At 50.3% G+C, this 14,443-nt stretch overlaps 1 protein-coding gene across 17 annotated transcripts in view; it reads left to right on the top strand.

Moving 5' to 3' along the window:
* MSI2 (musashi RNA binding protein 2) overlaps window positions 1-14,443 on the top strand; it is a 251,924-nt gene that overhangs the window by 181,704 nt on the left and 55,777 nt on the right. For all 17 annotated transcript variants that reach the window (XR_012588490.1, XM_074595968.1, XM_074595967.1 and 14 more), the window contains exon 8: window positions 14,276-14,358. Coding sequence is in view for 16 of the 17 variants with exons in the window: in XM_074595968.1 (XP_074452069.1) it covers window positions 14,276-14,358 (83 nt within the window). In the remaining variant the exon portion in view is untranslated. The remainder of the gene's footprint in view (window positions 1-14,275; window positions 14,359-14,443) is intronic.

Below are 14,443 nucleotides of genomic sequence, written 5' to 3'. Positions count from 1 at the left end.
CGGCACTCCAGTGGGTACGTGGATGGGTGGGGGTGGAAAGCCCCTCACAAGTGCACAGCAAACGTGCAGCGCTGGAGATGTTCTGGTTCCTCCTCTTTCACCACGAGCAGGGCTACGGCTGTACTGGTGGAGAAACCATCCCATTCCTTCTCTGTTTTCCCTGGATTTGTTAACTGCATCCTCAAAATAGAAAGGCACTTCATAGTTTTATGCTCTGCTTTTGCGAAGTCGATAAATACTAAAAACTTCTGCTCCCTTGTCAGTCGCAGTGATTGTCTGGCAGGGAGCGAGCTTTTCTGGGCTCTTTGTCGCAGAAGAAGCAACTCTGGGAAAGCGTACTTCCATTTTTTTAGTAATCTATTTCTATAATTGAAGGATTTCAGATTTCTTTTGTAAGAGCAAGCGCCTGCTTAAACATGGAGACAAATACAACCAATAATATGTACTTGAAATTTAATGCAAGCTAATTCATTTTGGCGCAGTCCCAGATATGCTGATTAAATGGCCTGTGAAGTGCTACAATATCTTGATAATGTACATTCTACATTTGATTATATAATCAATTATGTTGCACCTAATAAAATTTAAAATTAGTGAAAAAAGCTGTGAGCAGATTGTATCAGGTGCAGAGTGGGTCTTGGGCAGCTTTAAAGAAACTTCTGCGAGTGTACGCTGTGGAGGAGCGTGCGTGTCTGCCCGTGTATCTTCATAACACCGGTCGTTAGTAAACCGGAGGCTCAGTAAAATGCTCCTGTTTAGTTTAGTGACTTGATTTAAAATAAGATAACGCGCCTACAGCTCCTGGTATCCTTGCTGAAACCTGGGGGTGTGTGGCTGTCCTGAAGCAGTGATGGTGAAGTCAGAGCACGGCGCGGTTCACGCACGCTCAGCCCCCAGCTCTCCTCGACTCCTTTTGCCGGAGCTGTTTCTCCCCGGCTTCTGGCGAGTGGCCGGAGCACCAGGCAGCCAGGGACCCTCGGGCTGGGCTCCCCTGCAAAGACGGGTTTTGGGTGCAGAAATACGTCTTTGCACACAACTCCTCCCATCGCTCCCTCGGTTTGCTGCTGACAAATTTACTAACGTTTTCTATCCGGAGGTGACCTTGCACCGCATTTTTTAAACAGCTTAGGTGTTCCCGGCAGTAGTTCCGTGGCGGCTTTGGAAGGGACATTCTCCCCCTTGGCCAGACCCAGAGGAAAACCCCGTGTTGGGGTTTTCCTGCGACCGTCTGGGAGCAGCCAAAGAGGGAGAGCAGAGACGCACTCCTCCTGCTCGTGTCCAGTTCTGGGCTGTGTCCAGTTCTGGGCTCCCCGGTTCAAGAAGGACAGGGAACTGCTGGAGAGGGGACAGCAAAGGGCTACCGAGATGATGAGGGGACCGGAACATCTCTTTTACGAAAAAAGGCTGAGGGATTTGGGTCTTTTTAGTCTGCAAAAAAGACGACTGAGGGGGGACCTTATCAATGCTTATAAATACTTCAAGGCTGGGTGTCAGGAGGATGGGGCCAGGCTCTTCTCAGTGGTGCCCAGTGACAGGACAGGAGGTAGCAGGCACAAACTTGACCATAGGAAGTTCCATCTCAACGTGAGGAGGAACTTCTTTACCCTGAGGGTGGCAGAGCCCTGGCAGAGGCTGCCCAGGGAGGTGGTGGAGTCTCCGTCTCTGGAGACATTCCAAACCCGCCTGGACGCGTTCCTGTGCCACCTGCTCTGGGTGACCCTGCTCTGGCAGGGGGTTGGAGGAGATGATCTCCAGAGGTCCCTTCCAACCCCTCTCATTCTGCGATTCTGTCCCTGCTCAGGGAACCCGAATGTCCATCCCTACATCCCAGCCAACTGGGGAAGCCTCTCCTCCTCCGTCACCTGTGACACCTTCACCTGGTCCTGATTCCAGCTGCGGGCGCTCCCTGCTCTCCCAGGGCTGCCCGCGGGATGCCGGGGTGATGCTCGGCGTGGTGGGCAGCTGCGGGCTGTCACCCCCCCTCGGCCCCGCGCCAGGGGGAGCCACCATCCTCTGCAAACGTTCCTCATTCCTTTCCACGACAATTAGCGGTTTCTGTGTGACTGGCTACGGCAGGTTAGGGGAATTTGGCCTGGATTTTATGGCCCTCTGGTAAGAGAGGGTTGATGGGAAACAAATGCGTTATGGCCCCAGACAAGCTGTTGCTACATTTTTTTGTTTCCTTTTAAAGCAGCGCTATCAACCAGTTGGAATACAGGCCTGGAGTATCGCGGGGAGTAATCTAATTAGTATGAAGTCAATTCACTAGTTCCTTTTGTATCTCGTGATTAAATAAGTGGGAAAATGGCTTGAAAATTAGGTGCTAGAACGACCCAATTACATTTCTGTAGCTTTTTGTATTCAATTTCATAAACAATTTTGCTCTTCGCTGGTTAATCAGTGAATGCCTTTTTCCAGTTTGAAAAGCACTTTTGAAATTATAATGCAATTAAATTGTGTGTGGATGTTCTGGCATAGCGAGTGTGAAAGCTGGGGGCCTGGCAGCCAGCCATGTTGTACCTTGACAGTAATGAGTTCCTGAGCTGGCAGCTTGCGGGTGTCATTCATAATATTGTCCACGCTGGGTTACTGTAAAACGTGGCCGCCTCCACTCCTTTCCAGCTCGGGTCGCCAGGATCCGGGCACCGGGAGCCATCGCCCCGGTGGGAGGCAGAGAACAGCCGGAGGGACCCTGCTTTGGGCCAGGCGAGCAGGTCGGGATGGGGGCAAGCGTGAGGAGAGGTTTTTTGGGAGGTCGTAGAGCAGCTGAGTGCTTCCTTTGGGTTTTTTCTTTTCCTTACGTGAGCATCCGTAGAGCTCAAGGATGGGCAAGTATTGTTTTCCTGGGGGGGCATAACTGGGGCAAGCAAGAAAATGTCTCAACGTCTTGTCCTTCCCAAAGTCCGCAGTAAATCTGCCCGTGGCCTGGCTACCTGGTAGCTCTTGGCCTGGGGAAGCGGTAGGTCTTAGTGGCGTCCTCTGACCAGCCAGGCTGTCCCTGGGTGAGCTCGCCCCAAGCTCCCACATGGACTCCGAAGCTGCTGTTTTTCTCACCACCCCAAAAATCTGTCAGGGCTGGGCTGTTGTTTAAGCTCCTCTCTTCCCAGCCAAAATGCTGGTGGTCCATGCAGCCTGTGAATCGCGTGCAGCGCCAAGTGGCATATCCTTGGATGCCAACTGTAAATGACTTCCAAAGGCCCACCGGCTCTTTGAGGCCACCGGGCTGTGAAGACCACTACTCGCTATGTGCTTCTGCTCTACTGGGGCCTGTCTCTGTGGGCCTTTTGAGATCAGAGTTTTTCAAAGCATGCTTTTTATTCTTGTCGTGTATTTGTCTTGTATTCAGCCTGCTCGTGGTGAGCAGGAGCTCAATTTGGCCTCCTGGGGAAGGGCCACCGAGTCTGCGTGATCACCACCTCCCGTGATTTACGGCCGAGCACCACAAGGGGAAAGGTAGAAAGCTGTGTTAAGAGAAAAAGAAATAATGTCAGAAATAATGACTTGCTTGGCAGGTTTTAACAAGTTCAGTAATGGTATTAGGTGCCCTTGGCTCAAGATAGTAACCTCCTCTTAAATGATCATTACCTGGCTAATAAAGACCTCAGAGCAGGTCATTACGGCTTAATTTAGACATAGCATCCTGTTTGGTTTGCACAGTGTTGCCATCTTTCAAGGTGTTGAATCTCTTGCCTGAACACCGTGGTTGGGAGTTGGGGTTTGTTTGGGTTTTTCCTCTCCCGGCGGTTTAACGAGGAACCGATGGTCTCCATGGTCCTTCAGCTCGGGGAGGTGGGGGGAGCACGAGGGGCTTCTCCAGCTCATCACTTCAGCTCTGCCTACAGCCCGTGCTTTTCATGATTCGAGGAAGGGCAGGAAGAAGTGATAGGAATGGAGGACGCCGTTCGGGAAAGCCCTTAAACATATGTTTAATTTCACATCTTGTTCAAGTCAGTGGGGTTTAGACAAAGGCTGTAGGGCTTTGCCCTGTTGATGAGATGTTTCCGAGAACCTGTGGCTTTCAAACTCTTTTAGGTAGCGCTTGCCCAGGCGTCTCCTTCGTGTGGGGACCCTTCCTGGCCATCCTGGGACACGCCAGGCGTACCCACATTTCCCTTCCTACCATCTCCCTCAGGAAGAGGAGTGGGTTTGAGAGAGGAGGGACCGCGGCAGGGTGTGCAGGAATGGGGTCCGGCCCACACCCGCCGGTGAGCCGTCATGCTTCCCTGACCCCATTAGCAGCAAGTTTCAAATGCAAATAATTATGATAACCAACCCCCACCTGTTATTAATATTTTGAAGACATCTCTTTGATAAGCCCATCTTTTCAGCCAATTTCCTATTTCTACTGAAAGCAAAGCATTTTTCCTCCCGGTATTGTAAATCTGTTGTTAAAATGAAGAAAAGGAAATGGAAAAAAGGATCCCCCCCAACAACAAAACCGTAACACCAGGCTCGGTGCTGCGCCGCCTTTGTCAGCCCTGGATAGAATTATGCATCATGAATAAAAACTGCTGTCAACATGCATTGGTTTCAAAACATTAGAGCATATGGTATGTGATTATCTGTATTGTCAAATGCAATAAAGTGAATTTGGATATAATAAAAAATGTAATATTTTAGAAATTTGGTAATAAACTGTGGAAGAATTGACAGGCAGAGAATATTTGACGCCTGTAGGCAAACAGATAAAGATGGCAGGACTGTGTGCATGGCGGGCAGCGGCCGCTGCAGGCACGTTGGGAGCAGCTCTCGCTTCTGCCGGGGCAGCCTGACCGGGGCCGGCACCTGGGGAGTGATGGCCATCGTCCCTGCCTTCCCGCGGCCACTTGCTGCTGCTTCCCTTTTCCTTGTCCTCTGCCATGTGGGGCTGGCAGGGACAGGGATGGGGTCAGGGACCAGGGTCCACCTCCAGCTCCCCGCGGGCAGGTCTCACCCTTTGGCTGTAGGAAAGGTGGCGAGCGGTGTCGGAGCGGTGCTGGCAGTTTTGCCTTGTGGCATGGTGAGGGGCTGCAGGGTGCTCCTTTCGGGAACAGAAATCAGCGCTCAGGTTTGCCACTGGCTCTGTGTGTGGCGGGTCTCGCTGACAGACAGACAGAAGGGTTCGCTTGAAGCGCGAGGTTCCCATTCTGATTGTAGACAGATAATTGAATTCCAGAAGCATTTGGGGTTTTCTTCTTTGATGGCAAAAAGAAATCTGTTAGTTTACGCCATGCTTCCCTCGCCCGGCTGCGCTCCCATCGTTTCTGACTCATTAGAGAGCTGGGAGATCCGTACCTGAACCGAAGGGAGTGGTGAAAAGCTGAGGAGCACGGGTGGGCCTGCTCCCAGCGCTCCTGGGGAGCTGCAGCTAAACACGGATGAAACAGCAAACTCTGCCCGAGATAACTTCCTCCTTCAGTATCTCATATGTCAGCCCCGCGCATTAATTCTTGAGCTGCTGACAAAAATGTGCCCGTTGAGACATCATGTCTCCAACGGGGAGAAGCTGATTGGGGAACAAACTTTGGGGGAATTTGTGTAGGAGATTCAGATGCAAAAAATGCAGACGTAAGTGTATCACACGTACATGCAATTTTTCTTAGGTCACCGCTAATGCTTCTAAATGATCTGTGAATGCGTTAATGGTTTCTGTTAATTAACAATATGATAAAACTGGCATTTTGTAAGTTGCCGTGTAGTGTGCGTTTCAGTCATTATGTACTCAGCGCTTTGGTTTGATTTCAGAATGTTAATAGAATAAAATTTTAATGAAGATTTGTTGTTATGAAAAATTTATTACGCAAAGTTCAGGTACCGCTTACATTAGCGGGGTGCGTGACACACGGAGGGTTCCCCTTGCGCAGCCAGTGCCGGTGGCCGATGCCACCGCAAGGGCTTTGGCCACAATCACCGGGGTCCTGGCTCCGGCCCCGCAGGGGGAGGGCAATGCACCCCCAGCCTGGAAATCTCTGGTTAAAATGGGTCATTTGAGAGAGGGACAGGTCCCTGTACCCTTCATCCTCTCGTCAGGGAAAATCACTCCCCAGAACCAGTTTGGGTGGATTTTGGCCTGTTTGAGGGGCAGGCTGCCGCCTGGCACAGCAGCCGCTCATCCCAAGGTGCCTTTTTCTTTCCTGAGCGGTGCTCCCTGTGCAAATGCCACGCCGTCGTGGGAGGATGGAGCAGGAGCCTGAGCCTTGCAGCTTTCCACAACAAAAGCGAAGGAGTGTCTTGCTGGTGCCCTTTATCCAGCTGTGCCGCTGACCTCAGCTCTTTGCTCTCCTGCCGCGCTGGTATTGAAACGCCAGCACCTTGCATGGAGGTTTTGATCTAAGGCAGTTGTCTGCTGATTTAATTTTGAGAATTTACTCTCATGTCATGGAGTATATATTGACGCTTTAAACAGCAGTAATACCTGCCTGTGCCTGCCAGGAGAACCTGACTATTTTCCGTGCCCAACCCAAGATGCACATAAACACCAAATGGATGTGCAGGCTAATCATCTGTCTTGATGAGCGTCATTCACAGAAGCACTGCTAGAGAGCACACTTTACAGTTAAATGAGGATGATATTTTCTAGTCTAGACCGTAGGTGTTAACCTTCTCTTTCCCCTTCCATCTCCTGGCGCATCCCTCTCCCAGTCTGGCTGTCACGAGGGTGGGGTGAGATGATGTTTTCCACGGAGCAGGAGGTGCCTTCAGGTGGGACATTCCTTCAGGTGGGACCTTCAGGTGTGGCCACGGCTCTTCCCGGCAAACCCCTCCTTAGAGGGAAGGAGGTAAAATCTGAGCAGCGTGTGTCTCATTCTAAGGCTGTATTCTGTGAGTCTGGAGAGAGTTGCTTCTTTGGCAACCAAAACCTCTCCTTTCATATGTTTGCAGCACAGGAAATCGGAAGAATAGGAAACAACAAGTTAGAATTGACGGGTTTTATCCTAGACAATTTTGAGCTTTAATGAGCTGGGTTGCAGTAGGTCAGATGAAAACTTTGTGGAAAGGACTAGAAGGTGGTGGTGGTGGGGGGAGAAACGTGGGATCTGGACCACAAGGAAGATTTAAGCAGCTTCTCCAAAGGCACAGCATCAGGAGGCGGCAGAGTCGGGGCTGAATCCTGGCTGTTGGGTTCTGGCACTAACAAACAAATGGCTTTTCTTAGAGGCAGGATTAACCCACAGGTCCCTGTTCCCAGACTCTCGGGGTAATGACTTGAATTACCTTCGCAGACAGCAAGAAGTTAGAAACATCCGTGGGTCGCTGTCTGAGCAATTAAAATGTCCCGGCCACTTGGCTTGGGTCATTTTGTTTGTCTGCAAAGATGAGATTCAGTGACAGCAATTACAGGTCTCGGTTTTGTGTCCCCATCTGCCCCCCTCCCCTGCAGGTGGTGGTGGTTGTTATTATTTTTATTATTATAATTATTATCATTATTATTATTTTTATAAGGTGGCGTGGCAGTCTGGGATGCGCCGTAGTTTACTAAGTAACTTTTTCCGCTCTGATTACAAGGGATGTGTGAATAAAGCGGAGCGGTATTGATTCACACCAATCTATGCATCGACTGTGTGGGAGCCACTTGCAATTCCCAGCAGCACCAGAAAGCTTTGCAACAGGGAGAAATATGGCCAGGCAAGTTGAGAAAATAAATTAAACTAGTGTCAACTTTTCTTGTTTCTTCCCTCATTATTAATGGATGGAATGGGGCTCGTTTATCAAGAAGAGGAAAAATTAATTGACACGGGCTTTAATGTTATTTTGCCTGGCTTGTCTGGTCGCATTTCTTCATTTTTAATTTTTTTTTACTTTTTGAAAGGCATTTTATTACGGTTTACAGGACCAGCTGCCAAAACTATGGGTATAAACAAGAAAGCAGGTGCATAAATAATGCCACAGCAGGACTGGACCTTTCTCTGTGTTTCGAAGCTGAATTAACTTAAATGTGGGGAGAAGAGCAGAGGCCTGCGGCAGACCCAAATGCGCAGACAGGTACTGCGACCTAGCGCAAAGGGGGAAGGCAGCCTGGGCTCATATTTCCTCCTTACAACCCTGCGTGCTGCCGCGGGTGTCAGGCTGGATGTTCCCAGCTGTCAGCGCAGCCGCTGGTCAGGCAGCGCCAGCGCTGGTGGCACCGTGCGGACCCGGGGACACGCTCCGCGCTCGCACCGTGCTGGCTGGGTCGGGAGTCCGGAGCAGGACGGTGCCGCGGGACTGCGGTCCCTGTGTAAGAGGAGACTGATCCTGCAATAATGAGAGCACCAGCGGGCGACCGTCGGGTAATTCTTGCCTAGCAGCGGGAATGAGATTCAAGCAGAGCCTGCATCGCTTATTGGCATGATGTGGACCACGGAAATCTCTTCCTTGCTCCTCTTCATGCTCTTGTGCCCTGCCCTTGGTCTTTGGGATTATTGTGCAGGCACAAAAGAGCCTCGGTGATTACTTACTTCCCAGAACCCTTTAAGGAGCTCTCTGGCGCATTGGCGTGCTGTAAGTGCAGTAAGAGGCAGTCCCAGCTGCAGGGACCCCGCATCTCGCCAGCCCGTACAGGCACAGCCTGGGTGAGGAGCAGCACTGCAGAGGCAGATGCGATGAAGTGACTTGCTCCGCATCGTCGGGTGACCCCGAGACAGCCTGGGAGTTGGAACAGGCTCCCCCGGCTCTCCTTCCAGTGCCTTCAGCCCCCAGAGCATCTTTCCTGGTGGCTGAGGAGCCTCCTCCCAGAGCAGCGGTGGGCAGCAGTGTGTGCCTCGGGGGAAGGGGCTTTTGGCTGGGGTGCCGGGCTGCGAGCTGGTGATGGAGGTGCCGGCAGCCCTGACGCTGCCCTGCCTGCGGGGGGTCCCAGTTTGCCGCTCAGATCCCTCCGGGACTAACCCCAGCGTGAGCCTGGCTTTAACCTTTCTGGGCCGGGATGCAATCACCTTGTTTTCCTGGTTGTAACGCGTGCATGGGCTTGACAGAGCGAGACCTTTAACCCGCTAAGCTGCTTTCGTGTAATTCTGCTGACGAGTGACGTCCTCTGTGTGTGCAAACGCAGCTGCAATATATATCGCTGTACACACAGATAAAACCCGGGCAGTGGAAAAGTTGCTGCCAACTAGCAAGAGAAAGTAGATATATTTCATAGCAATGGTGTCGTCATCTCAGCTATATTTTACCGAGGTTGACATAAAACCTGTCAAGTGACGACAAAGGTGTGAAATATAGTTGGTTTGAGTGTGAAAAAAACAAAATGCAGAACACAGGAGCACTGACATTTGGTATCTTCAGTACGACTTCTTAATATTATTTATGGCTTCTACCGATTTTTAAAAAATTATTTTAATCTTTTTATGGTTTCAGTCACTTTCTCCGCACAGTGTTTCTCGTGTTTGTGGAAAGCTGTGGCAGAACGTGCTGCAGCCGAGCTCCGCTTTGCTGCTCGGAGCCGGGCACCCACAGAGCGGGGCAGCTCCTTGGCTGAAGAAGGCTCTGGATCAAAGGAGACTCTCTGCTGTGTCGGAGGATGTGTCCTGGGCTGTCAGACATCAAGCGTCTGGGCTGGCATCTGCAGGCACATTGGGAACGTTTCCAGGGGAACTCAGGGTTATTTGGATACTTGAGACTGTCTTGCCTTGCACTAAGAAATGTATTTTGCCGGATTTTCCCTCCCCTGTCAATAACACGCTCCTATCTGTTTCCTGGTGAAAAAAATCCCCTTTAGTGAGTCCCGGTTCTGTCAGCCAGCCCGAACGGGACCTGCTCCGCGGGGGTGCTGGGTGCCCCCCACTTCAGCTGGAGGCAGCTGCGCCCTCTGCTCATTGACCCCCAAACGTTTCAGCTTCTAATTAGCGGATGCAGAGAGTCCCAGCGAATAAAATAAGCCACCTGGAGAAGTGGCCTCCTGTGCAGTCCCCGGTGGGCAGGAGCAGACCGACTGCCCGCTCAGCGCCATGGATGCTGGAAGTGAACTGTCCTCTCACCAAAACCTGCTGCCAGGGACCTCCCCGGCTGGCACTTCTGCTGTCCTCCTCAAGAGCCTGGAGCCCCAGCCTTCATCACCGTCCCTCTGAAATGAGACTTTGGCATCTCCATGTCTCTGCAGACCATACGAATGGAAACTGCAGAGCAGCCATGAGCACGGCCATGGAGATTGAACAGGATGGTTTCCTAGATGTCCTGAGTGTCTCCATGTTGGTGTGTGCCTGGGGAGGTAGGAAGGAAGGTGATTTGGGCGTGATGGGCTGAGAAATCTTCCGGCACTTCTCTGGAATGGATGGCCCAAGGGAAACGCCTGGCCCCTCGGCAGGGCTGCCACGCTGGGAGGTGCCGCTCCTGAAGCCATCGGCCGTCGTGCATCTGGAGGAAGAGAGACCCTGAGCAGAGGTAGCATGGAACTAGATGATCTGTAAGGTCCCTTCCAACTCTAACCCTGTTGTGATTCTGTGAATTGCTGGGCTTTCCAGGCACCGGTTTACTCCCAGCCCCGGGCTCGGGAGATCCCCCCGTGCGTCCTGCAGCACCTGTCAGTGCCTGTTACCCAGCCGTGAATGCAGGGAGATGACTCCTTCTTCTGAGCAGATGCTGAAGGGGGGTGTTTTCACCTGAAGGTCATGAATACTTGTCTCAGCTTCCTTTAGTGATGCATTTGGCTCGCAGCCTCTCGTTTGGGGGCATCTGTTTGCCTCTTACTTTATTTTTCCCCTCTTCTTTGTCTTTTCTTTTACAGAAAAGATTATTCAAATGAATATTCAGTTTTATTCATTTGAATAAAAAACCCAACCGTTTGACTCTGTTAAATGCTTATCTCTTAAATAGAGCTTGTTAGCTTCCAATAATAGCTTCATTCAGAAGGATGCGGTATAATTTCATTTTAAAATGTGTGCTCCTTGACAACCGGAATCCTATTTATGTCACCATTTTAAACAGCCTTCTTTGTTTTGTGTTAATCTTTTTCATACACTTTCCGAGAACCATTTTTTTGTTGACTCTTAGTACCTCTCAGAAGAAATAATTGTCTATTGAGTCCAGGAAGGTTTCTGAGAGTTTTGGTGATTTAAAAATGAGCGTGTATTCATTATGCTAACTAATAAGGCATGCATGCAGTTTTATTTTTTTGTGTGTATAATTATTAAAAGTTGGAATCTGATATTCAAAAACTGAAACAAAAAAAAAAGGACCCATTACCCGTCACTTTTATGAAGTTTTTAATTCTGGGACATACGATCTCTTGGGGATTGTTCATTTGAGGAGCGATAGCATCTTTCGAATAGCAGCCTATGGATTTTAAGTGCCTGTACGCGTGCAGCATAAAATCCTCTGGTTGCTTCCCAGTCAGTTAAAGATGTCGGTGATGGTAAAGGTGAAATACAGGGAGCCTTTAGGTGCGGATCGAGTGCCCTGCCTGGGCTCTGGGCCCGGCACGCTGGAGCTGCCCGTCCTGCCCATCCTCCGGCTCTGCAGGGGAAGGAATAACGGTGGTGGTGGGTTTTCTTACAGCCCCAGTCCCGTCTGGTTTGTCCTGCCAAGCCAGACTGGCCTGCGCCAAACGGCATGGATCTTCTAAAAACCTGCAAATGAGTGCTGACACCTATAGATTGTTGGTTTATTCTTGTTATAAAATCTGTAAATGGAGAAAGCTGGGTGGCTGTCTGATTTAATCAGACAAATCATTTCTTGATAAACCTGTGTCTAAGCCATATGGAGTGGGATGAGAATGGGAAACTTGTTTCCGAGTCCAAATGCGTAATGACTGCGGTGGGCTTTCTTGCGGTGTTATGCATATTAAGGCTAATCTCCTCCAAATTCCCTCCCTCTCCTCCATCCTGGCAGCCAGACCTGACAAAAGTTGAAAGAGAAATCCTCAACCGCAGTACTCGCTAATGAATCACTAACGATGAAGATGTTGCTGGTGCTCAAACAATTAATGACTTGTAGGCCCGGACTGGCCGTCTCATTGCGCTGGGCAGAGCTGGTCCCTGGTGGTGCGCTGCTCCCAGCTCCGGGAACTGCCCGGCGTGGGATTCCTGGGATGCCGTATTCAGCCAGTTAACCACAAAAATTTTAGTTTTAACTACAGGTCTGTTTAAGGTAGATTTAAATGGAGTAATTTAGAAGGCAAATGAAAGACTTAAGTAAAATACTTCAAGCTGCTACATGCTTTAAGTGCAAAGTAAAACAGCATTCTGAGCGCTGGGTTTTGTGCAATGTGCTGTCGGATGATGTGTTATGCCTTGGAGGAGATCTAGAAACCATTTCTGGTGGTTTTTCCCCCAAGAAGAGAGTCCAGATAGGGATGGACCCTTGCTACGTGTACTGTGCATTCCCAAACAAGCCGGCTGGGAGCTGCTCAGACCCAGCCTCGGGCGGTGCGGGAGCCAGCAAATGCACTGTAGAGCTTCAGCTGCAGCCTGCGAGATGTATCTTGTTACCTGGAGGTTGCCAAAGCCCGTATTGTTTTAATATCTTCAGCTGTGCCCCACAGCTAGTGTCTGTTTGAAAGGATATTTGGGACCCCAGCACAGACCCTGCCTGCTCCGGCAGAGGGAGCGGGTTGGGGGTGGCGCTTGGGACCGGCAGGACGCGACCACGGCACCCAGCACCGCTGGCGGGGGAGCAGGAAGGTCTCATTGCAGGTGGGAAGTGTCAGTAGCAAAATGGGGCCGAGATGAGGCGTCACTGCGGTGTTCCTGAAAGAGTTTCTTTCCTGAAAGAGCGGTCAGGCACTGGAGCAGCCTGCCCAGGGAGGTGGCTGAGTCACCATCCCTGGAGGTATTTAAGAAACATGTGGATTTGGCACTTCAGGGCATGCTCTAGTGGCAGAGATTGTAGGGGTTTTTTGTGTGTGTATGGTTGGACTCGATGATCTCAAAGGTCCTTTCCAACCATGAAGATTCTATGATTCCCAAACAGCCGGGGTCGGGATGGGCAGTGCGGGACAGACGGACGGACACACGGCCGCTGGCAGGCAGAGTCAGCAAAGACAAAACTGCTGCCGTGCGTGGCTGAGCGGAGGGATGCTCGCTGGGCAAAACCATTCATGGAAAAAACACCGGGCAGCCTTGATTTCCCCTCCCTCCTCCTTCCAGGGTCGAGGGCTGCTGCTGGGGCTGCCCTGGCTGCGGCCGCTCTGGCGCACAGCCCCGCGCCACGAAGGCGTTTCACGTGCCGTTTCACCAGCGTTGAGTCCGGCAGAGTTTTCAGTGCAGTTTGGAGGATGAAGCTCATCCTGTTGTTACATTTTTAAGCTTTCATTAGCTTAATTGGTGTCGATGTTGACTCATCAAGCCTTTGCCAGAAATGTGGCACGTAAGATTGTTAGATTGTTTTTTGTTTGTTAGCTTGATTCTATTTTTTTTTTTTTCCTAAGGAATGAGCAGGGAACATGACTGTGTATAGCTGTGGTGGGCTGCCAGATTTTGCTCGTGTGGTGTCTCCGCAGCCGCGTGGCCGCAGCAGAGCAAATACGGTGTAGAGCTACAGGCGGGCAGCAGGCATCAAACGGCCCCAAACCAGCCTGAATCCGCGGGTCCTTTGAAGCAGCAGCGGCGAAGAGAGGAATGATTAGATCAGAAGCCTTAAACGTAATGGTTTCTTGGAGGCCTCAGGATGTCCTGATGAGGTATTAGAGGAAATAATTCAGGAAGAAAGGGACAAATAACCACCTCCGGAGCCTGGCTGACCCACGGGGCTGGCTGCATCCGCACGGGATGCAGCGGGGACGGGTGGTGGTTTCTCAAAGCGAATGGAGACACAAAGTGCCGCTGCGTGTTTGGGGAAGCATTGGTGGTTTTTTTCCTTAGTAGGGGTAAATGAGGAATCATCTTCTGTCTTCCCGGATTTGTATTTTTTTGGGTGGTGTAATGAGTCAGCTCTAATGGAGAAGTCCCGTGGAATTAAACAAGAGATAAAATCAATATGGTTCCATAGGAATATAATTGGATTTTGTAGAGATTGCTCTTAAAAACCTATAAGGTGTAAAAGAAAATACAGCCTTATTGGAGTTTCTGAGCCATCATGTAACCAGGGTGTAACTATCCATTAAATTCTGCAGGATGGATCAAAAAATCCATAAGGAGGTTTTAATTCTCCATTAAATCCTATGGAAGAGCTGGAAAAGAACCGTATTAATTTTCCCCGAGACAATGCTTCTTCCCTCCATTAGTCTCTAACAGCTCCATAGGCAGCAGGTGTATTTACACGTGCAGATTTTTATGGAAGTTTTCCGAAGTCCCAATGGCTAAGTCACGCTTTATTAGAAGGACATTGTTTAACTTGACTAATATTTTCCTTTCCCCCTCCCCTTTTTTGTTTCTTTATTAAACAGGATTTGGCTTCGTAACTTTTGAAAATGAAGACGTGGTGGAAAAAGTCTGTGAAATTCATTTCCACGAAATCAATAATAAAATGGTGAGTTGATTCTGTTCCGCAGCGCGTGTCGGTGGCAGCGAGCTCTCCCCCTCTGTCACAGACAGGAGGCAGGTCTGAGTGGAGG

Source organism: Larus michahellis, chromosome 7 (assembly GCF_964199755.1).
Source record: "Larus michahellis chromosome 7, bLarMic1.1, whole genome shotgun sequence".
Taxonomy (NCBI): Eukaryota; Metazoa; Chordata; class Aves; order Charadriiformes; family Laridae; genus Larus; species Larus michahellis.
The sequence above is the reverse complement of the archived record's forward strand: the minus strand, read 5'-3'. Positions and strand labels throughout refer to the sequence as shown.